At 42.9% G+C, this 25510-nt stretch overlaps 1 protein-coding gene across 1 annotated transcript; it reads left to right on the top strand.

Annotated features, from left to right (window-relative positions):
- Positions 1-508: 508 nt before the first annotated feature.
- LOC120990977 (histone-binding protein N1/N2-like) lies at positions 509-22810 on the top strand. Its single transcript, XM_040419868.1, has 4 exons — positions 509-589; positions 638-1174; positions 22457-22586; positions 22803-22810. The coding sequence occupies exons 1-4, from the start codon at positions 509-511 to the stop codon at positions 22808-22810; spliced, it is 756 nt and encodes a 251-aa protein (XP_040275802.1).
- Positions 22811-25510: the final 2700 nt, after the last annotated feature.

Consider the following 25510-nt stretch of genomic DNA (forward strand, 5'->3'; position numbering starts at 1 on the left):
GTGCAGCTTTTAGTCACAGATGCTATTCCATTACGATAGTGATTAAATGCGCACGTCAACTACAAACATACAGAATTTTATATGAAGTGTTGCCACATAATTTTACTGTCGCAAGTTTATATTGTAGAATATTTACTCTACTACATTTATTGTCCTTTTATCTAATAAACATTAGCAACTAAGTATCCTTAGGTGTGCCCAGTCATTTTGTTCATATTCAATTGCCTTTTAACAGCGGGGTGACGCTGTAGGACTGAGAGCACCCTTTTTTGGTGTGTCTACCACCCTGTGCATCCGACTAACATATTTATTTAAGAAACAGAAGAAGTTTGACCGGCTCATGGCTGAAGAGAAATACGGCTCAGCCCGATATGCTGAAGAATGTGACCGAGCGGAGGCTGATGCTCGGGAGAAGGAGACCAAGGCCCTCTCCTTGATTAGAGCCCTTGAAGAAGCGCTTGAGGAGTGAGGTGAATCTGAGAGGCTGAACAAGCAACTTAGAGCAGAGATGGAGGATCTAATGAGATCAAAGGATAACGTCGGGAAGAACGTCTATGAGTTGGAGAAGACTAAGCTTGAAGAGTTAGAGGCAAGAGCTTCTTGAGATGATAGGTTGGCTCAATCAAAAAAAAAAGAGAAACCTGAAGAGGAGAATCCTCTGAAAGATGCCAAAAAGTCAGAGCCTGTTAAGAATGGGCCTGAAGATGGTGGCACTGTGCTGGCCAAGTCAGAGAAGATGGAAGAAGTTTCTTCTGAACAAGTTGATGAAGCTGATGTGGAGGCAGAAGTCAAGAGACTCATGGCAGTGAGTAGCCAGGACCGGGTCATGAAAGATGTCCCCTCTGCCATCAATGCCTTCCAGGAAGCCAGTGGTCTGATGGGGAAGAAATACGAGGAGACAGACGGCCAGCATGCAGATGTTGTCTACTACTGTGAGATGGCTCTCATAGAGCCTGCCCGAAAGGAGAACATTATCCTAGGTGACCCTCTGGAGGGAATGCCAGAAGATGAAGAGTCTGATGAGGACCGTGGTGTCTCCAGTACCTCCAACCTTGATGAGAAAGAGGAGGAGGGGTTACGAATGCAAGTATATGATGCTGTGTCCGAAAAGGATGAGAAGGCTAACAAACTGAATGAGGACTCCAAAGGAGACTCAAAGGCTGAAGAAGCTAAGGCCAATGAGTTGGAGTGGGAGAAATCCTCGGATGCTCCAGAGACCAAATATAAGGCTGAAGAAGAAGACGACTCTGAAACTGAAGCCAAACCTGAGCTAAACCCTGTGGGGAGTAAAGAAAAAAGAGAAGTGTTATCTGTTGATAGAAGAAAGAAACAAAGTGAGTGTGAACACTAGTGATGAGCGGCAGTAGTCATATTCGAATTCGCGATATTTCGCGAATATTTTGTAGAATATTCGGCGAATATTCGTTATATTGTACGTTTTTTTTTACTAAAAAAATCGACAAGGTAATGATCGCGTAGTATGCGAATTTTCGTAATGCTAAATTTTATCGCAAATTTTTCAATTGCCGAGCAAAAACATGATTCCTCCCTGCTTCTTGCTTGTGGGCCAATGAGTCATAGCACTATATCGAATATATTTGTTTTTTCGAATATTCGTAATATTCTAAAACAAGAATATATAGCAATACAGCCAATGAGAAAAAATTACAACTATTAGACAGAAGATTATAGCACTATATTAGCTAAATTGCTCTACATTCGTTTTTTTTCGAATATTCACTATATTGCTATATATTCTTGTTTTCGAATATTACGAATATTCGAAAAAATGAATATATTCACTATAGTGCTATATATTAGTTTTTTTAGAATATTCATCATTTTTCCCATTTAAAGTCATGATTCATCCCTGCTTCTTGCTTGTTGGCCAATGAGTCATTGGCCCAATAGCAAGAAGCAGGGAGGAATCATGTTTTTACTCGGCAATTGAAAAATTTGCGATAAAAATTCGCATTACAAAAATTCGAATATTCAAAATTACGAATATATATCACTATATTCTAAATATTCACGAATTTTCGAATTACCTATATTCGAGATAAAAATTTGAAATTCGAATATTCGTGATCAACACTAGTGAACACCAGGTGACACCAGAGCGGCTAAATGGTGGTATAAAACTGACCAGCCGGATCTCCAACAAAAGGAGGAGGCGGGAGCTCCCCGTGGAAAATACGGCTGTAAAGATTGCGGAAGTTAGAGGTCGTGGACCTAACAAGAACTCTGGAAAAGGAGCAAGCCAGAAAGCTAAGAAAAAGTTCTCCAGCAAAGAGGACAAGGAGGAGTCCCTTAGACACTGTCTGCTAGGTAGAAAGTCAGTGCTTATGAAAAACCTAGCTCTGCTAGCGTGGGGGTGGCAGAATAGAGAGAAATATGTGACACTGACCACATCTTCCAGAGGGCATGGTACAATGTGGAGAAAATCCCCAGACCTCCGGTCTGAAGAAGAGGGGGGGGGGGTATGTGGCGATGTGAACTGTAAAATGCATGGTCCCTGAAGGGGGGTATATCTCTCCCAGGTTCCTCTAAGGTGGGTGAAATCCAGAATGACACTGGCTTCACTAAATATAGTTGGTGGAGGTATTTTCTTTATTTATTCCGGGCTGGATTTTACTTGGATTGGGATGGTAGGTTTTGGCAACCCCCCCCAAAGTCCGGAACAGGTTTTTCCCTAGCAGGAAGGAAATCGCTTGTGAGGCCTGCTGTAATCAGACCGGCATAAAGCACCTCCCAGGGTGTCAGTCTGGGGAGGAAGAGCGAGACTGTTTTGTGAAGCAAAGGCACTGTGTGTGGTCTCAGTCAGGAGGACTGAATGGCCACAAGGCTTTGAATAGCCTGAAGTTTGGGGGACCTAGCGACGCTTGGAGAGAACGAGGGTTGCACGGCCAGAGTCGGGATGATTACTGGGCCACATTCCCCAAAAGGTACTGGAATTGCCACAGCCTGGAGGCTGCTGTATTGAGGTTGGCTGAGGAAAGCCACATATGATGTCCATGTGTGAACTGTGCTCTACGAGTGAGGTAGGGTCGTATTTTGTTTAGGTAGCGCCTAGACGGGCAGGAGTTTATTTGTGTTTTAAGTGTTGGCCGTGCGGGAACCTCACCCCACCCAGTGATGTATAACTGGACTATGCTTTATGAGAAGACTGTCAAAATAAATGCACAGTTTGCAAAATGCTTTCAACAGAAATAACTGCAGAAATGCACTGAGAATATATTTTTCTTGTAGTACTGAAATACCCCCTATATGCTTTCACCAGAAATAACTGCAACAGTGCAGTGCATATACATTTTTCTTTTTTTACTGTAATAAACCCCTATACGCTTTCAACAGAAATAACTGCAGAAGATGAGAATATATTTTTCTTGTTGGACTGAAATAGGCCACTATACACTTTTACCAGAATTAACTGCAGAAATGCACTGAAAATATATTTTTCTTGTTGTACTGGAATACGACCCTATATGCTTTCACCAGAAATAACTGCAAAAGTAAAATGCGCATATATTTTTCTTGCAGTACTGATATAAGATACTAAAGATAGCACTTGCAGCCCAATAACAAATAGCTGGAATGACATAGCTGTCTAATGGCTATTTGGGTCCCCAAATAATCTTTCACTGCACTTGTAAATCGCTATTCTAGCACTGTCCCTAGCGCCTTCTGACGTCTCTCCCTGCACTAAGATGCTGTGAAATGATTCCTCCCTATCCTTACCCTGCACTTATAAATCATTTTTTCTGTCTTTTTTTTTCACAATGAGGTTTTTCCAATTGCTGTCCCTAGCGCCTTCACGCGTCTGTCTCTGCACTCTGAACGCTAGAAAATGGCAGAATCTAAAATGGCTGCCATATAAGGCTTTGACATCACAGGGCCGGCTGGCTGTTGATTGGCTGCATGCAGGCAGGTCAATCTGGGTGATCCCGCCTTCCCAGAGTTCCTTGCCACATGTCCTCAGTCCTCACACGTGTAGCCGCAATTTTAGAAAAATTGTGATTCGTTACCACAAAGCGCGAAGAAATTTGCATTCATTGCGAATCAAATTTTTCATGAAATTTGGATCGAATTCCACCTCTTCAACTTTGATTCGCTCATCTCTAGAGGGGAACTTTATATGCCAGTTTTAATCAGAAGTATACTAGAGTATGATATACCAAATGTATTTAACCTGTGCATCTGAAAATAAAATCCATGCTATGAAAGCAAATCTACACTATAAAAGCAAACATGCACTATAATTTACAAAAGCAAAAGTGGCATAAAATTGAAAATAAAAAAGTTGCAGTTTCGCACAAAATGTGCTCATTGTGCACATTTATTAAGACCGGCATTTTAGATGTCGGTCTTAATAAGCCCTATACCTGTTGGTGGATCCGCCGGAGTTAGGCTTCTAGCACACAAACGTTTTTTTTTCCCCTTTCCGTTGCATTTTTGCGGATTCCATTTGTGGTCCGTATGAGGAACCATTATTTTCAATAGTTCCGCAAAAAAAACGGAATGTACTCCGTATGCATTCCGTTCCGCTGAAAGATAGAACTTGTTCTATTATTGCCCGCTAATAACGATCCGTGGCTCCATTAAAGTCCATTCAAGTCAATCCGTATGTCTTCTGTATCCGTTCGGTTTTTGCGGAACCATCTATTGAAAATTTTGTGCCTAGTCCAATTTTTGAATGTACTTACTGTTTAAACATTATTGTATGCTTCCATTTCCGTTTGCGATCCACAAAAAAAAAAATCACAAACGGGAACCAAACGGAAAAACGGAACAGCAAAATGGAACGGAAGTGGAAACACTACTGAAAAAAACAAAACTGAAAAAAGGATCCGTGAAAGGATCCGCAAAATACAGAAAAAGCCATATGGTCGTGTGCAAGAGGCCTAATGAAGAGAAGTAGGCAGCTTCTAAATATAAAACAGCTTCCTTGCTGTCTTAAATTTAGACCATTTTCTACTCCTAAAACAGGCGTAGGAAATGGTAAATGAGATGGGCCTTCTGACCAGCCCCCTTCCCCGCCCACGACACTCCCACTTTTTTAGACCTGGTGTGAATGGGAAGAGGTCGCAGTTCACGGCGCAAAGGCGCTTTGCGCAGCAATCTCCACCTGAAATATGCCAAATTTAGGGCTCATGCACACAAACACATTTTCTTTCTGTGTCTGTTCTGTTTTTTTTTTTTGTAGACCATATGCGGAACCATTCATTTCAATCAGTCCGCCAAAAAACGGAAGTTACTCCGTGTGCATTCGGTTTCCGGATATCCGTATTTCTATTCTGCAAAATAATTTAACATGTCCTATTATTGTCTGCATTACAGACAAGAATAGTACTGTTCTATTAGGGGCCAGCTGTTCCATTCTGCAAAATATAAATTGCACACAGACGTCATCCGTATTTTTTGCGGATCAGTTTTTTGCAGACCACAAAATACATACGGTCGTGTGCATGAGCCCTTAGGCATATTTCTGTTTCATAAATAGCCAGTGTCACATTAATAATTTCACCAATAAGTTCTTCAGTCCATACCGCAAAAGCAGGTGTACATTCACCCATACATTTTCCGAAAAAAAGCCAGTGTCACATAAATAATTTAACCACCAAGTACGTCGGTCCATACAGGAAAAGCAGGTGTACATTGACCCATACATTTTCTGAAAAAAAGCCAGTGTCACCTTCGTCACTGGGAGTTGGAGAAACCTGCTTGCCAGCCTCTTGCTCTGTGACTATGGCCCCTGGGACACTATTAGGGAATATTGGATTTTAAAGGCACTGTTTCTGCCCCTTGGACTTTTAACTGGTACAGATTCAAACATGTGGTGGCGGCCATCTTAAATTGTCCAGCAGTGTTTTGCCATCGAGTGTATGGAACTATTTTGGGCATGGGACCATTTGCACGCTGGGGCAAAAATAGGACTTCCAGGAAATTCCTGAACCCATGAACAGATCTGGGTGATTTTTGGATAGGTTGTTCACCCAGATCGAGGCTATCAGGGGATGTGACTTTTATGGGGACATGTGGTGTTTTGGGGTGTTTTCTGTGGTTGGGAAAAATGTGTGTTTTCTGCCTGTGAGTGATTAAGTTCATTGTGTTTGGTAATTGTATCACAGGCAGAGCCCATTGTATTTTGTGAATTGTCAGACAATGCCCATTTTATTTTGTTAATTGTATAACAGGCAGGGGGGGAGTGTTGTGTACAATTGCTGGGAGTGTTTCAATACTGTAAATGCAAGTGATTGGCTAATGTATAAACTGTCTCAGTCTTCCACAAGGTCCCCAGGGGGAGTGTCCCTTGCTGGAAGACCTACATAAAAGGCTGACAGGTAGCCCCATTAAAGAGTCCTGCTTTACCCCTTCATGAAGTCTTGGCTCATGTTAGGGGGATGGGATAACTACACTCTTGGGGATTGCTATATCACAATACTCCCCTGAGTATAAGCTCTTGTAAGAGCTTGTTCCTGGTTCCTGCTCTAGGAGAGGTTCACCCACTGTAAGCTGAAGCCCGGTCTTGGGTCTAGCGTGGGTGGAGGACGGCGAGACCCCAACCAAGCTGCAGTGGTTCATGGGGTCTGTGGTGGTTACGGTGCCAAGAGGAGTGCTTGGAGCCCTAGGGAAGCACTAGGAGAACCCATCAATGGAGGTACCCAGTCGGGGTGCCAGGCATTCCGTTACACATAATGGAAAAGGGGGTGTATATTCACCCATACATTTTCCGAAAAAAAGCCAGTGTCACAAAGAATTTAACCACAAAGTACTTCGGTCAATACCGCAAAAGGATGTTTACATTACCCATATATTTTGTGAAAAAAGCTAGTGTCACATAAAAAAAATTTCACCACTAAGTATTTCGGTCCATACCGCAAAAAGAGGTGTACATTTACCTATACATTTTCCGAAAAAAGCCAGTCTCACATATAGAATTTCACCACTAAGTAATTCGGTCCATACCGCAAAAGGAGGTGTACAATCACCCATACATTTTCCAGAAAAAAGGCTTTGTGACATGAAAAATTTCACCGTAAAGAGTTTTACTACATATAACTGAACAGCTGAACGGCAGGCCCTTAATTGACAGTGGTCACACATGGCTTGCACACACTACATTCCTCCAACATAATTCTTGAATCTCTACATGAAAATAATATGTTTTGCTGTAAATTGCGAGAGGAGCATACCTGGAGACATTGACTTCACACGAGATACAGAGCAGCGGAGTTAAGCTACCTCTATTTGCTTCCCGCTGTTTACTGCTCCTGAATTAAAATTGGGGCAACCAGCTTCAGCTTCCTCTGATGTGTATGCCTACAGAGTCCTTTTGTTATGGCTTTGCACAGAGAGTAAGATTGTTACGCACATTCTGATGGAACTCCTAATCTTACGAAACTGGACTTGGACTCCAAAGCAGAGGCTCTCCTGTCATGTCTTGTGTGCTGTGGAGATTAAATGCAAACGGAGCAGATAAAAAAAAATGTTTTTAACTTAGTGAAGCTGCTTGATTTAATTGTAAATCGGTGGTAAAAACAGTCTGCTGGTGTGTTTTCATCAGTGTCTATATTATGTTTACTGTAGGACCCACAACAATGTAATTCGGTCCATACAGCAAAAGGAGGTCTACAATTACCCATCAATTTTCCCAAAGAAAACATGGTTGAAATAAAAAATGTCACCAATTTAAGGATAATGGAATTCAGCTCATACAGAAGAAAGTCTATAATCACCCATTCATTTTCCCCAAAAAAGCCTGTTTCACATAAAAAATTTCACCACTACGTAATTCGATCCATACCGCGAAAAGGGCTTCACCACATATAATGGCACAGCTGAGCGGCAATTAGGACCTAATTTTTTAAAACTTTTACAGAACACAACAGGCTTTTTAAAAGATTTGTGCAATGCTGAATAGAGTATATATTTTTATTCCGCCAGTAATACACTGCAAACTGGGCTTTAGAATATTTCACTGCACCGCAGAACGGCAATTAAGCTCTAATTATTTTATACTTTTACACAAAAGGCTTTTCAACAGATAAGTGCAGCGATGAACAGCGAATATATTTTTATTTTGCCACTAATACACGGCAAACTGGGCTTTAGAATATATCACTGCACCAAAGAATGGCAATTAGGCTCTAATTATTTTTCTACTTTTACTCAACACAAAAGGCTTTTTAACAGATAAGTGCAACGCTGAATGGCGATTATATTTTTGTTTCGCCACTAATACATGGCAAACTGGACTTTATAATATATCACTGCACCGCTGAGCGGCAAAGATATTTTTCCTTTTTCCACTAATACACGCAAAAAGGGCTTTAAAACAGATAACTGCACCACTGAGCGGCAAATATATTTTACTTTTGCAAAAAAACTAACAGAATAGGGAGGCTCAACACTCTGATGAGCGGATAGCGGTGGGTTCGCTGCTTACTGGGTCACTCACCCAGTTGAGAGTAAAAATGTATATCAAGGAGAAACAGCAGGCACACCACCTTCTGGAATGATAGTGGAACACTAGAAGTGCTATATTGAAGTTTATTCAATTAATACAAGATATCACATAATAAAAAAGGCCAATGTACATAAAAACATTCAATAAAATAAAATGAAAGTCATAAAATATTCATAAAAGAAAGGTCAGACCGCACTCTGGAAAACGTGCCAAATCTATGATAAAGTTTCCTGAGATAAATAGTCCTATACTGGAATATGGTACAAAGTCCACCTGTCACTGATTGCCAAATACAGTTGTCTCTATGAGACTCTTACCACTCGATGATATGTGGTATACTTGCACGAAACGGTGAAGGGATGTAGTCACCAAGGTGCTGGACACTGGACGCTGGGTAGATGAAAGCGCACTGCTTAGAAGACGTGCTCTCGGCAGATGATCACACAGCGGTGAGAGGTATAGTCACCAGGACACTGGACGCTGGACGCTAGACGCTGAAATGATTAAAAGCGCTCAGCCTAGAGGGCGTGCTTTCAGTCAGGTGATCCTGTGTAGACGAGTCAGATGATCCAGTCAGCTGATACAAACGTCCGATCACGTGATGCACAGGTCCTTAGACTATAGTACACTTTGGCACAGCAGAAATCCAGGTCCTTTGCTGCAACAAAGGCTATGTTGACAGTAATCTTTTTCAAAGAATAATTATCTTTGTCCACGGAATCTTCTGTACTTAGGGTCCGGACCAGTACTGGATGTAGAAGTTGCGTAGTCTGCTAGACGCGTTTCGAGGCTACCTGCCTCTTCCTCAGTAGCTATCAGACTGCGCTCTTCCAAGCGTTTTATAGGATGCCCACTTAAAATCATTGGTAAAACATGGGATCAAATCAGAGATTCTAATAAAACATGGAATGGATTTTAAAAAAACATGAAATGGATTTTAAAAATAGAGACATACATATAAGCCATAAACAACTATCAGGATATCAAATGTTATTCTTTGTCACACAAAACATATATATATATCTTCCGTGTGTCTTTCTCTCAGTATGTTTATAATCATGACAATAAAAATAATAACAAAGTAAATATTCACATATTTCATTCGTAGTAGCACCACGATAGGTCTCAGTACACATATGCGTTTCCTATGCGTTTTATCGCTCTTATGTACCATAGCGGAAAAAGGCCACATACCTATTCAGTTATTATATATATACATATTTATAAGGATCTTTGTTACTAAAAGTGTGGTTCCCCAACTTGAAATACAAGATTAGCATAGTTAATTGGCAGACAGTACTCATATTTAAACAGGAACCTATCGAATATTCTCTTTTGTATAGTTTCATATATTAATTCAATTGAATGAATCCGAGTACACTACGATATGTTGCCCTAGAGAGAATACAACCTAACTGGAGGGGAGGGAACCACATTATGCATATGTCCCGTGTAGAATCAAGAAGGATTTTTGAATTTGGCTCGTTGGTCCCGAAAGGTCTCAATGCAGAATTAGAAGTATTCGGATTTTTATAGGTTGCCTGGGACAGATGTGACATCAGGGTTAGCTGTCTTTTGTCCAGCACCCTGATCTCCCCTTGCTCCCAGGCAACACTATATCTACATTCAATTGAATTAATATATGAAACTATACAAAAGAGAATATTCGATAGGTTCCTGTTTAAATATGAGTACTGTCTGCCAATTAACTATGCTAATCTTGTATTTCAAGTTGGGGAACCACACTTTTAGTAACAAAGATCCTTATAAATATGTATATATATAATAACTGAATAGGTATGTGGCCTTTTTCCGCTATGGTACATAAGAGCGATAAAACGCATAGGAAACGCATATGTGTACTGAGACCTATCGTGGTGCTACTACGAATGAAATATGTGAATATTTACTTTGTTATTATTTTTATTGTCATGATTATAAACATACTGAGAGAAAGACACACGGAAGATATATATATATGTTTTGTGTGACAAAGAATAACATTTGATATCCTGATAGTTGTTTATGGCTTATATGTATGTCTCTATTTTTAAAATCCATTTCATGTTTTTTTAAAATCCATTCCATGTTTTATTAGAATCTCTGATTTGATCCCATGTTTTACCAATGATTTTAAGTGGGCATCCTATAAAACGTTTGGAAGAGCGCAGTCTGATAGCTACTGAGGAAGAGGCAGGTAGCCTCGAAACGCGTCTAGCAGACTACGCAACTTCTACATCCAGTACTGGTCCGGACCCTAAGTACAGAAGATTCCGTGGACAAAGATAATTATTCTTTGAAAAAGATTACTGTCAACATAGCCTTTGTTGCAGCAAAGGACCTGGATTTCTGCTGTGCCAAAGTGTACTATAGTCTAAGGACCTGTGCATCACGTGATCAGACGTTTGTATCAGCTGACTGGATCATCTGACTCGTCTACACAGGATCACCTGACTGAAAGCACGCCCTCTAGGCTGAGCGCTTTTAATCATTTCAGCGTCTAGCGTCCAGCGTCCAGTGTCCTGGTGACTATACCTCTCACCGCTGTGTGATCATCTGCCGAGAGCACGTCTTCTAAGCAGTGCGCTTTCATCTACCCAGCGTCCAGTGTCCAGCACCTTGGTGACTACATCCCTTCACCGTTTCGTGCAAGTATACCACATATCATCGAGTGGTAAGAGTCTCATAGAGACAACTGTATTTGGCAATCATTGACAGGTGGACTTTGTACCATATTCCAGTATAGGACTATTTATCTCAGGAAACTTTATCATAGATTTGGCACGTTTTCCAGAGTGCGGTCTGACCTTTCTTTTATGAATATTTTTTGACTTTCATTTTATTTTATTGAATGTTTTTATGTACATTGGCCTTTTTTATTATGTGATATCTTGTATTAATTGAATAAACTTCAATATAGCACTTCTAGTGTTCCACTATCATTCCAGAAGGTGGTGTGCCTGCTGTTTCTCCTTGATATATATTTTACTTTTGCCACTAATACACGACAAAAAGGGCTGTAATTTTCGCACTTCACCACACAACGGTTAAATAAGCCCTTTTTTCGCACTAATACAAGCCAAAAAATGCTTTACAACATAAGACTGCATAGCACTAGGGAAAATAAAACATAAAATATTTCCTTGCAATAACTGTAACGGTCGCGTACACACACACACAGGGGGGAGGGAAGTGACCACTGCGCTCCACTCTTACCCCTGGCCCTGCCTACTTGCCTCACGAGTCCAAATGACAGGGGACAACTGGACGGCAATCCCTAGCTTGGAATAAGTGCAGGGATGAGAGACAGACAAATAACAGAACGTGAACGGACCGAGTCAATACCAGGAAAGCTACAAAGTACAAATGGAGCAAGCAGAGAATTGTCAGGAGAAGCCGGGGTCATAAATACCAGGAGAGTCGTGAAGTACCAAAGGAGTCAGCAGAGGATCGCCAGGAGGAGGCCGGGGTCAGAATACCAGGAGAGCAGCAAAGTACACAAGGAGCAGGCAGAGGATCGTCAGGAATTCAGCAGGAGGTAAGTACGCCAGGAAAGACAAAGTCACAGGTGGAACCTAAATTAACAAGCAACCTGTGGCCAGCAGGCTGCCTGTACTTATAGTGGGGAGTGAGGGTCATGTGACGTGGCCAGCGTCACATGACCGACAGACCAACCAGTCGAGCACCGAGGGATCAGCTCGGCACTCAAGGCAGACTTAGGAGCAGGGGGCCTCCCAGCTAGCAAAGCCGCCCTGGGAACGAGGTCAAACACAGATCCTCGGTCCCGAAGCTAAGCAGCAGTACCCCCCCTTTTACGAGGGGCCACCGGACCCAAGACTTCAGGCGATGGCCTTTCAGGGTGTTCTAAATGAAATTTTCGAACAAGTCTAGGAGCTTAAACCTCCCTGGCAGGTACCCAAGATCTGTCTTCAGGTCCATACCCCTTCCAGTGAATCAGGTACTGCAAGGAATTACGCATCTTCCTGACATCCACTATTTTAGACACCACATACTCGACAGCATCATTAACAAGAATCGGCAGAGGCGAGGCTTTCAATGGTACTACTGGTTCTAAATATTTTTTAAGTAGAGATTTATGGAACACATTATGAATGTGGAATGACTCGGGTAGCTCCAACCTAAATGATACAGGGTTAATCACCTCCGTGATCTTATATGGTCCAATAAAATGAGGAGCAAACTTTTTAGAATCTATCTTGAGAGAGATTCTTGGAGGACAACCATACCTTATCCCCAACCTGAAAATTCAACCCCCTTGAACGTCTCCTATCGGCCTTGAGTTTCTGAGAACTTTGAGCCTTTTCTAAGTTCGATTGTACCCGGGCCCAAACTGTGCACAGTTCAGAGGAGAGCCTATCCTCCTCAGGGTTAGAGGAGGAGACGGATGAACCAGAATGAAAACGGGGATGGAAACCATGGTTACAAAAGAAAGGTGAAACCCCAGCAGAAGAATTGACACGGTTATTCAAAGCAAATTCAGCCAATGGAAGAAATTTCACCCATAATTGCTGGTCATCAGCAACATACAACCTCAAGAATTGTTCCACAGACTGATTAAGGCGTTCAGTCTGCCCATTACTCTCAGGGTGGTAGGCAGAGGAAAAAGACAATGAAATTTTACATTTTTGACAGAAGGCCCTCCAGAATTTGGACACAAACTGCACACCCCTGTCAGAAACAATGTTTTCCGGGATACCATGCAATCAAACAATTTCTTTCACAAAAATAGATGCCAGGGTTTTGGCATTCGGGAGTTTAGACAGGGGAATGAAATGGACCATCTTGCTAAACCTATCGACCACTACCAAAACTACAGTCTTACCCTCTGCTGGCGGTAGGTCAGTTATAAAGTCCATCGAGATATGGGACCAGGGTCTACTGGGAATGGGTAAGGGTCGTAGGTTACCAGCAGGGCGAGTCCTAGGTGTCTTGGACCTGGCACAAACCTCACAGGCTGACACGTAGGAATTGACATCCCTAGTTAGAGTGGGCCACCAATAAGATCTAGAAACCAGATCATTAGTGCCCTCAACACCCGGATGTCCACAAAAGGCAGAATCGTGACACTCACCCAACAGCTGGAGACGAAATTATGCGGGAACAAACAACTTATCTGTTGGGGTGGATACCGGTGCCAGATGTTGTTCAGATCTAATGCGAGCCGAGATATCCTGGGTTAGAGCTGCTATGAAGATTTTTGCTGGTAGGATGGATTCAGGTGGTACCTCAGTAGGTTGAAAAGCATGGAAGCTCCGAGATAATGCGTCCGCCTTCACATTTTTACTTCCTGGCCTGAACGTAATGGAGAAATCAAAACGAGTAAGAAACAGAGCCCATCTGGCTTGACGGGGATTCAATCTCTTAGCAGACTCGAGAAACGTAAGGTTTTTATGGTCAGTGACAACAGTTACACAATGCCTTGCCCCCTCCAGAAAATGCCTCCATTCCTCAAATGCCTATTTAATGGCCAGCAGCTCCCTATTCCCTATGTCGTAGTTTCTCTCCGTGGGAGAGAATTTCCTGGAGAAGAAGGCACATGGTCTCAGGTTAGTGAGGCTAGCAGGACCTTGTGAAAGGACTGCTCCTGCGCCGTCCTCGGACGCATCCACCTCCACAATAAAAGGTTTCTCCTGATCAGGCTGGATCAGAATGGGAGCGCTACTGAATGCCTTCTTTAATTTTTCAAATGAAGAAATGGCCTCAGTAGACCAATTCTCCAAATCCGTCCCTTTCTTAGTAAGGTCGGTCAGCGGTTTAGCAATTACGGAAAAATTCATAATAAATTTACGATAGTAATTGGCGAAAACTAAGAACAGTTGTAAGGCCTTTAAGGATGAAGGTCTTACCCATTCCTTAATTGCTAGTACCTTACCAGGATCCATCTTGAAGGCGTGAGGAGTCAGAACATGCCCTAGAAACAGAATCTCCTGTACACCAAAGACACATTTCTCTTGCTTAGCGGAAAGCTGATTCTCCCTCAACACCTCTAATACTTGTTTAACATGAGACACATGGGATTCGAAGTCAGGAGAGAATATCAAAATGCCGTCAAGATAGACAATAGCAAATTTACCTAAGAACTCCCTAAGAATGTCATTCATGAAGTTTTGGAACACAGCTGGGGCGTTGCTGAGTCCGAAAGGCATCACCTGATATTCAAAGTGTCCTACCGGAGTATTGAATGCCGTCTTCCATTCGTCTCCCTCCTTGATTCGGATTAGATTATATGCCCCTTTCAGGTCAATTTTGGAAAACTAGGTTGCCCCCAAAACCTGGTTAAATAAATCCGGAATCAATGTGTCACGGCCAGGCCCATGACCGTGACTTCTTACCGCATGCAGTTGCCGGCGGTTTTGTATGGGTCTTCAACCACGGGTGAGGGCCGCTTGTTTGTGGCCTCACTTGTGGTTGCCGCGGGCAACCAGTGTTTTTAGCAGCAGAGCAGCCTGAGCGTCGCTAGGTAGCTTGCTGCCCTGGCATGCGGTCACACCTAGCTACCCTTTGTTAGGTGTGTGTGTTGTGTGCACTGTGTTGTATGTCATTGTGTGCACTTTCCCTTATGTAAGTGGTGTTTTCCCTTCCCTGGTGTTGGAAGGGTTAATCTCCTTCCTAGTGTGTGTGCACTGGGTGTGTCCGTTTGTGGGTGTGGCTGCCTGGGCTATAAAGCCTCAGTTTTAGACAGACTTCTGAGGGGTACTCCAGCCTTGTAAGCTGGAGGAACTCTCCTGGTCTTTTCCATCTGCCAGTGTGGGCCACCCTTGTGATCATAAATTGTTATACTCTATGTTGTGTTATGATCAGTTGATTTGTTCCTGTGTATATTTGTGCAGCTATGGATCTGGGTTCCTGTGTGTGGTTGTGTGTTTGCTGGGTTCATTGAATCTTGTCTGGACTTCAGCTTGCCTGCACAGGGATCCAGTCAGCAAGGCTGTGGCAGGTAAGTGGATCTAGTTCACATTACCTGCCATATCCATAGTACTGTTTGTGTTCCCCCATTTTCCCAACAGCTTGGCCGTTGAGACTCCTGCTCCTCCGTGCCTAGGAGGAGTGGGGCGTCTTACTCTGACTCCTAGCGCAGGGACCGGACGGAGGGTGAGTTAGGGATCCGAGGTTCCTGCGCATGGGCCCTCCTACCTTTAAGGTCGGCCCATGCAGTTAGGAGTTAGGGTCAGGGTAGGGACGCTCTTAGGAGGTGACCTGCTCCCTATCCTGTTCTCCTGGCCGAGTAGGCCATAACATGACCTGGCTATACACGGCTGAGGATTTCCCCCATCCTCAGCCGTGACACAATGGGAGGGAGTATCTATTCTGGACAGTGATTTTATTTAATCTCCGGTAATCGATACATAGCCTAAGACCACCATATTTTTTCTTAACAAAGAAAAACCCCGCCCCCATAGGAGAGACAGAAGGTCTAATATGCCCTTTACCAAGGCTCTCCTTAATATAATCTTCCATGGCCTTGCGTTCGGGCTTAGAAAGATTATAAATTCGTATGGGGGGGTAGAACCTCCGGGGTTGGTGATGAGAATACATCAGAATATTCCCTAACAACAGTGGATAAAGTATCAGACTTTACTGAGACCCCAGCCTGTACCACGGACAAGCACGAGTCACACTTAGGCCCCCATCTCACCAACTCCCCATTGGACCAATCTATAGTGGGGTTATGTAGTCGGAGCCAAGGCAACCCTAGTACCACCTCAGCCGGTAGGTTCTTCAGGACTAAAAGGGAACATCTCTCTGAGTGGCACACACCCACGGTTAGAGAAATCTCCGAGGTACATGAGCTCACCGTACCACCAATAAGAGGAGTAGCATCAATAGCCATGACATGGATAGGAGTTGGCAGTGGCGTCGCCAGGGGGGGGCCAGAGGGGGCCACGGCCCCCCCTACATCATGCTGTGCCCCCCCATGTGCCCCCCCAAGTGAGCCGCCGCCGGGCACAGGGAGATGAGCGCTTCCATTGCAAATTGCCTGTGCCAACGGAGGTGCAGGGGAGGGAGAGGCGTGTCCCTCCCCCTCCCTCTGATAGGCTGCAGGCAGGCCCCGAAGTGGAGGAGAGGCCCCGCCCCCTAATTGCTCCTGTTTATCTTTCTAAAGCTAAAGGACCTTTGATGATGTCATCACAGGTCCTGTAAGGGAACTGTACAGTGTAAAGTGTAGTTCCCAGGTTAGAACAGTGCATCTGCCAGGACCTGTGATGACATCATCTTCAACATCACAGGTCCTGCAGAATCTAGCAAAGGAACTGCACCAAAAATGGTGTAGTTCCTAGGTTTCAAAGGTATATCTGCCAGGACCTGTGATGACATCATCACAGGTCCTTCAACCCCTAACAGCAAGTATTAGAAGTTCACAAGCAGCTCTGCATGGATCCATACAGACTGGAATGGAGAGGTAAGAGGAGGTCCTCCACTCATCATTTACCCCCCCCCCCCCCTCCATGCCCTGTTTTTACTGATTGCACACTCATGTATAATACTTCAGACAGGTACAGTGACCACTACCTCATGTACCTCACACACACAGCGACCATAATGTATAACTGACCACATATTTCTATAAACACTGCATCTGCAGTATTATACCTTCTATGTGTCACATCAATACACTGTTCTGTGTATATATATATATATATATATATATATATATAGATACACACACATACATGCACACACACACTGCATATATTACACAGTATTATATATGCAATATGTACAGATATATAGTATATACCGCAGTGCACTGATATGTGAGGTACAAGGTATAATAGATGCAGTGTGTACAGATATCAGTACACTTCTGTATATACTATATATGTGAGGTACGAGGTATAATAGATGCAGTGTGTACAGATATATAGTATATACAGCAGTGTACTGATATGTGAGGTACAGGGTATAATATATGCAGTGTGTACAGATATATAGTATATACCGCAGTGCACTGATATGTGAGGTATGAGGTATAATAGATGCTGTGTGTACAGATATCAGTACACTTCTTTATATACTATATATGTGAGGTACGAGGTATAATAGATGCAGTGTGTACAGATATATAGTATATACAGCAGTGTACTGATATGTGAGGTACAGGGTATAATATATGCAGTGTGTACAGATATATAGTATATACCGCAGTGTACTGATATGTGAGGTATTATAGATGCAGTGTGTACAGATATATAGTATATACCGCAGTGTACTGATATGTGAGGTACAGGGTATAATAGATGCAGTGTGTACAGATATATAGTATATACAGCAGTGTACTGATATGTGAGGTACGAGGTATAATAGATGCAGTGTGTACAGGTATATAGTATATACAGCAGTGTACTGATATGTGAGGTACGAGGTATAATAGATGCAGTGTGTACAGATATATAGTATATACAGCAGTGTACTGATATGTGAGGTAGGAGGTATAATAGATGCAGTGTGTACAGATATATAGTATATACAGCAGTGTACTGATATTTGAGGTATGAGGTATAATAGATGCAGTGTGTACAGATATATATTATATAAAGCAGTGTACTGATATGTGAGGTACGAGGTATAATAGATGCAGTGTATACAGATATATATTATATACAGCGGTGTACTGATATCTGAGGTACGAGGTGTCAATACACTGCTGTATTTACTATATACCTGTACACACTGCATATATTATAACTCGTACCTCACATATTACACTACTGTATATACTGTATACCTGTATACACTGCATATATTATACCCCGTACCTCACATATCAGTACACTGCTGTATATACTATATATCTGTACACACTGCATATATTATACCCTGTACCTCACATATCAGAACACTAGGGAATATACTATATACCTGTACACACTGCATCTATTATACCTCTTTTGTGTGCCAGGCCTGTTTTGTAATCCCAATCCGGCCCTGATGGCATAAATTATAAAACGCAGCAGCAAGAATAGTTCATGGAACAAAGGGAGGGGCTATAAAAGGGGAATGGGGGCCCAATTTAGATTCCTGCTATGGGGCCCAGTGATTTTTATGTACGCCCCTGGCTGCAGGCACTAGGCCGGCAGCCTATCAGAGGCCGGCGCAATGACGTCATCGCGCCGCCTGAGCCTTACATTACAGCGTGGGACACAGGAAGAGATCGCATCGCTGACACTGAGGTAAGTATAAGTGTTTTTTTTTTTTGTTTTTTTTTTTACAATAGTGTTACTGGCACATTGGGGGGGCTTATTACAATACTGGCACATGATGATGGGGGGGGACTTTATACTGGCACATGATGATGGGGGGACTTAATACTGGAACATGGGGGGGCTTATTACTGGCACGTGATGGGGACTTATTACTGGCACGTGATGGAGGGCTTATTACTGGCTTGTGATGGGGGCTCTTGTTACTGGCACATGATGGGGGCTTGTTACTGGCACATGATGGGGGCTTATTACTGGCACATTGGGGGGCTCTTGTTACTGGCACGTTATTGAGGGCACTTATTACTGGCACATTATTGGTGGGCACTATAGGGGCATCTACTGAGGCCACAAAGAAGGGGTGTTTTATATGGGGGACTCTGTACAGTAGCATTTTATACTGGGACACATTATGGTGGGTACTATGGAGAAGGGGAGACAGGAGTACTATGGAGTCATCTACGGGGGGCACTAAGAAGGGGTATTTTATACTTGCAAATTATGGGGGACACTGAGGGCATCTACTGGGGCACGATATATGGGGCATTTTATACTGGTACATTATGGGGGCACTAGCAGGAAGGGGGGAGAGGAGCACTATGGAGGCATTTACTGGTGCACCATATAGGGGTATTTTATACTGGCACATTATGGGGGACATTAGCTCAACTGGGGGCATAAGGGGGTATGTTTTGCACATTATAAGGAGAATTATTTCTACTGGGGGGCATTATGGTGGGTTTTATTACTCCCCCATGGTATGACCCCCTAGTAGCAGCACCATCCTCTCCCTGCTCTGCTATCCCTCTGCCCCTTCTCCAAATCCTTATTATGAAATCTTTCTCATTAGGATAAAACACAACATCAGCTCCGCCGAGCCCCCGGCCAAAGTGTTGAAGTGGCGTCCGAGATCCCCAAGGGCCAAGTAACTGTAAGTGTTCATGTGAAATATGTTTATTTTATATATGTACACTCCTGTGAGAGGCGGGGATGGAGATCTGTGGATGACACTGTTATAGGGAGGGAGATCTGTGGATGACACTGTTATAGGGAGGGAGATCTGTGGATGACACCGTTATGGAGAGGGAAATGGGGATGACACTGTCATGGGGTGGATCTGTGGATGACACATATAGCATAAGATGCTATATACGGTATGTGGCATCCACAGATCCCCCCCCCCATAGCAGTGTCATCCACAGATCCCCCTCTCTATAAAAGTGTCATCCACAGACAGCTGGACTTTTCTTCCCTGTTGCGGTTTTAGGTATTGGGTAAAATATCGCAGCATTTCTAAGCGTACTTGTGTAAATGTATCATTGTTATAGCTGCCCCCCCTACTTTTGTCCTGGCCCCCAGTGTGCCCCCCCAAAATTTGAAAGCTAGAGACGCCACTGGGAGTTGGTAAAGCAAACATTGGAATACCCAATCTTACAGCATACTCAGTCAATAAAGCTGGCCGCTGAGCCAGAATCAATAAAGGCCTTACCCGGCCATTTCTCTACTCCCAGAGAAATCGTAATGGGTACCAAAAGCTTACATTTAGAAAAATCAGGGTGTACCTGGTCTTTAGGTTGCCTTGCCTTAGGAGACTTGACAGAGAGGACCTTCTTAGGACACTGGTTGATCCAATGGTCAGGATCTCCACAGTAAAAGCATTCTCCACGTCTGCGGCGAAGATTCCCTCGGGTCATGCCAACCTGCATGGGTTCCTCGTGGAGACCTCAGCATTGTCTCTGGGATAGGCCTCTGGCTGGACCACCATCTGGGAAGAGAACTGTTGTTCCTGTCGTCTCTCTCTAACCCGTCGGTCAAGTCGGACAACAAGGGTCATCATCTCCTCTAAGGTCTCTGGAAGTTGATAACTGACCAGAAGATCCTTTAAATTATCAGACAGACCTGACCTGAACTGACTCTTCAGGGCTGGTTCGTTCCATCCTGAGGGAACACACCACCTTCTGAATTGGGTGCAATAATCCTCCGCAGATAGATTGACCTGAACCAGTGCCTTTAGAGCCGTCTCGGCTACTAGAGCCCTGTTTGGTTCATCATAGAGGGTACCCAGGGCCTGAAAGAACCCCTCCACAGAAGATAAACAACTGGCGCCAGCAGGTAAAGAGAACGCCCAGTCCTGGGGATCACCCTGTAGTCGGGAAATGATAATGCCCACGCGTTGACTCTCGGGGCCAGAGGACACGGGGCGCAAACTGAAGTAAAGTTTGCAATTCTCCTTAAAAGAGAGAAACTTCTTCTGGTCTCCAGAAAAGGGTTCTGGGAGCTTAATCTGGGGCTCAAAATGCAGACTGGAGGCCTGAGGAGTGGAAGAACCTTGCCTTAACTCAAAAGAACTGAGTTTTTCCCCTAACTCCTGCACCATCTGCGTCAGATTAGAGACATCGTCAGTCAGCGTCACCAGAGGATTCATTATACAGTGGTTATTGGGCCTGTTAATCTGTAACGGTCGCGTACACACACATACAGGGGGAAGGGAAGTGACCACTGTGCTCCACCTTACCCCTGGCCCTGCCTACTTGCCTCGCGAGTCCTAATGACAGGGGACAACTGGACGGCAATCCCTAGCTTGGAATAAGTGCAGGGATGACAGACAGACAAGCAACAGAACGTGAACGGACCGAGTCAATACCAGGAAAGCTACAAAGTACAAATGGAGCAAGCAAAGAATTGTCAGGAGAAGCCGGGGTCATAAATACCAGGAGAGTTTTGAAGTACCAAAAGAGTCAGCAGAGGATCGTCAGGAGGAGGCCGGGGTCAGAATACCAGGAGAGCAGCAAAGTACACAAGGAGCAGGCAGAGGATCGTCAGGAATTCAGCAGGAGGTAAGTACGCCAGGAAAGACAAAGTCACAGGTGGAACCTAAATTAACAGGCAACCTGTGGCCAGCAGGCTGCCTGTATTTATAGTGGGGAGTGAGGGTCATGTGACGTGGCCAGCGTCACATGACCGACAGACCAACCAGTCGAGCACCGAGTGATCAGCTCGGCACTCAAGGCAGACTTAGGAGCAGGGGGCCTCCCCGCTAGAAAAGTCGCCCTGGGAACAAGGTCAAACACAGATCCTCGGTCCCGAAGCTAAGCAGCAGGTCTGCGGCTAATTGGAGACCGAGTGCACCTTCGGAACCCCGTTACAAAAACCCCTGTTAATGTCTGTATCAAATAGCACTTGCATCCTAATAAGAACCGTTTGATGGAATTACAGAGCTGTATAATGGCAATTTGGATCCACAGTCAGTGCTGCAAGGTGTCATAAGAATGTTCCTATTACCCAGGCTGTCACCTCCCCGACTGAACCCTGTTCAACAGAAATGCTGTGGAATGATTTCTCCCTACTTGTTCCCTACACCTTGATTAATCTTTTCCTGCACTTGTAAATCATTTTTTTAGCATAATAAAGTTTTTTCTAACACTGTCCCTAGCGCCTGCAGATGTCCCTCTCTGCGCTAAATACACTGATAAATGGCAGAATCTAAGATGGCTGCCGCTATTTATAGGGCTGTGACATCACAGGGCTGGTTGGCTGCTGATTGGCAGCACGCATGGCATTATGGGTGTTCCCACCTTCCCAGAGTTCCTTTCTTTATGTCCTCACATGTGCAGCAGCCATTTTAGGAAAAAATACGATTCGTTACCACGAAGCGCGAGGAAATTCGCATTTGGTACAAATCAAATTTTTCTTGAAATTCGGAACGAATTCCTCTTCGTCAGCTTTGATTCACTCATCTCTAATAATATTGTCTGTTTTGGGGCAGGATGAAATTACTTTGCAGCAAGCTGCTGACGAGCTGGTGCAAAGGATGGAAGTGGTAGTGGCCCTGATGAAGTGCTGTTGTGTTGTGTCATGGCGCCGTCACTCATCCCCTTTCTTGGCAGGAACAAGTTGTAAGAGTCCACTCCTAACAAGAGGGGAAGAATGGGATGATAAGTTCCATTCCTGTTACCAAACACTGCAAACTGTACCCCATCTGCTAGTGAACCAGGTGTATAGCATGACATTACATTAAATTAACATTATAAACTATTGCAGCTACAATAGTAGTACCCCATGTCTGGGACACTAAAACTTTTCTGTACCATTTTAAACCACTTTCTTTTTAGATGTATGAGGGCTTGTTTAACCCTTAGGATACTGAAGATTTTTTCGTTTTTGCATTTTCATTTTTCTTCCCTACCTTCCTTGAGCCACAACTATTTTATTTTTCCATTCACATATATGTATGAGGGCTTATTTTTTGCGGGACAAGTTGTACTTTCTACCATTTAGTATGGCATACAATGTAAAGGGAAATGGCAAAAAAATTCCAAATTGGGTGGAATTGGAAACAAAAATGCAATTCATCCACCATTTTGCAGGTTATGTTGACACGACATTCCCTGTGCCCTTCATTCTATGGGTCAGTACGATTACAACAATACCACACATGTATAGTGTAAAAATAAATCACCATATTCTGACCCCCATAACTTTTTTATAGCTATATCTACTGTGTGGGCTCATTTTTTGCAGGACAATCTGCAGTTTTTATTGCTGCTATTTTGGAGTGTATTTGAATTTTGAATCACATTTTATTAGATTTATTTAGGTAAGAGGAAGTGGCAAGTTATAAACGGCAAGTTATTTTTTTAAATTTTTTTATATATTTTTTATTTTTTTTATTATTTTAATTATTTAAGCTCATATTTGAGCCTAAAAAAAATCATATTTTTTTTTTTATTCTGAACAAGCATGGATTTTTTAGATCCATTCTTTGTACATAATTGCTAATTTCTTATATTGGCCTGCCACCTGCTGGCCAAAATAAGATTTGCAGATCAATGCCCTGGGTCTCTTCAGAGAGACCCAGCGCACTAAAATCAATTACCGGCATCCTCATTGGCCGCTGAGGATGCCTGTAAGAAGCCCAGAAGCGCAAACTCACTTGATCACTGCATTTAAAGGCTTTAATTACTGCAAATGGTCTGTAGGAAGGGTACAGAGGGGTGTTAACCAGTTGGGGGGGTGTAGCTACACAGTCTGAAACTGGCAGCACTGATTGGCTAGAGTGAGTCTGTGCAGGTACGCACCCCCAACTGGTTACCATCCCTCTGTTCCCTTACTGCAGACTGATAGCAATTCTTTCATTACTTCTAGTAGAGGTAATAAAGGAATCGCACAACATAAGATTATTTAAAAAAAAAAAATTCTCCTCCTCCCCTTTTAAGCACTTGAACGCAATGAGAGCAGTAGCAAAGACAGCGTATGTCAGACACTTATACGGGTACATGTATGGTTGACAATGTTAAGCAGCCTGTTTAAAAACACACTGCACTTTTCAAGCATTGTCCACCATGCAACAAAAAAAAAACTTCTCGTCTGCTACTGGGCAAAAACCATTTGTCCTATGCTAAATCGAGAGTGCGAATTACAAATCCGAAGTCAGAATTGTTGTAACACGTCACGAAATGTTGCTATGCATAGGTATGTCTAAATTAATTAAGCACTTGGAAAGCATTGAATAATTTTGAATAGAACAAGTTTTACTCTAACAATTACCTGATCTACATCAAAGTTTGCCTATGAAAATGTAATGGAATAACAAAATTTCAAAAAGTCTAGTTTTTCAGTTTAAAAGTCTTACTTACTTACTTAGCAAGTACTATAAGTGCTTCAGGCATCTGCTTTTGCGTTTGTGAACGATCATATTTTCCCGTTGCAAAAGCCAGCATTGGCCCCCCATCATGTTGGGATTCCAGCGGCCTTGTTACCTGTTCTCCATTGTAGAAATATCTTTATGGAACCACTCTCCATGTTCGTCACTTACGTGTCCCAAATTGGGTGGGAAAAAGTCAAGATGGGAATGTAAGAAATGCACTTTCAATGACCTTCGGCAGCCAAGTTGTTCATATGCTAAAATAAAGTTACGTTAAAACCAAGCACACCATTGTTTTTCTTGTGAAATTCCCTATAAGTTTGATGTGTCACATGACCCTCTTCCTATTGAAAAAACAAAAGTTGGATTCAAAATGGCCAACTTCAAAATGGCTGCCATGGTCACCACCCATCTTGAAAAGTTTCTCCCCTCACATATACTAATGTGCCACAAACAGGAAGTTAATATCACCAACCATTCCCATTTTATTAACCACCTCAGCCCCTATGGCTTAAACACCCTGAAAGACCAGGCCACTTTTTACACTTCTGACCTACACTACTTACACCGTTTATTGCTCGGTCATGCAACTTACCACCCAAATGAATTTTACCTCCTTTTCTTCTCACTAATAGAGCTTTCATTTGGTGGTATTTCATTGCTGCTGACATTTTAACTTTTTTTGTTATTAATCGAAATTTAGCGATTTTTTTGCAAAAAAATGACATTTTTCACTTTCAGTTGTAAAATTTTGCAAAAAAAACATCCATATATAAATTTTGCTCTAAATTTATTGTTCTACATGTCTTTGATAAAAAAAAAATGTTTGGGTAAAAAAAAAAATGGTTTGGGTAAAAGTTATAGCGTTTACAAACTATGGTACAAAAATGTGAATTTCCGCTTTTTGAAGCAGCTCTGACTTTCTGAGCACCTGTCATGTTTCCCGAGCTTTCTACAATGGCCAGACAGTACAAACACCCCACAAATGACCCCATTTCGGAAAGTAGACACCCCAAGGTATTCACTGATGGGCATAGTGAGTTCATAGAACTTTTTATTTTTTGTCACAAGTTAGCGGAAAATGATGATTTTTTTTAATTTATTTTTTCTTACAAAGTCTCATATTCCACTAACTTGTTACAAAAAATAAAAAGTTCTATGAACTCACTATGCCCA

Source organism: Bufo bufo, chromosome 2, assembly GCF_905171765.1.
Source record: "Bufo bufo chromosome 2, aBufBuf1.1, whole genome shotgun sequence".
Lineage (NCBI taxonomy): Eukaryota > Metazoa > Chordata > Amphibia > Anura > Bufonidae > Bufo > Bufo bufo.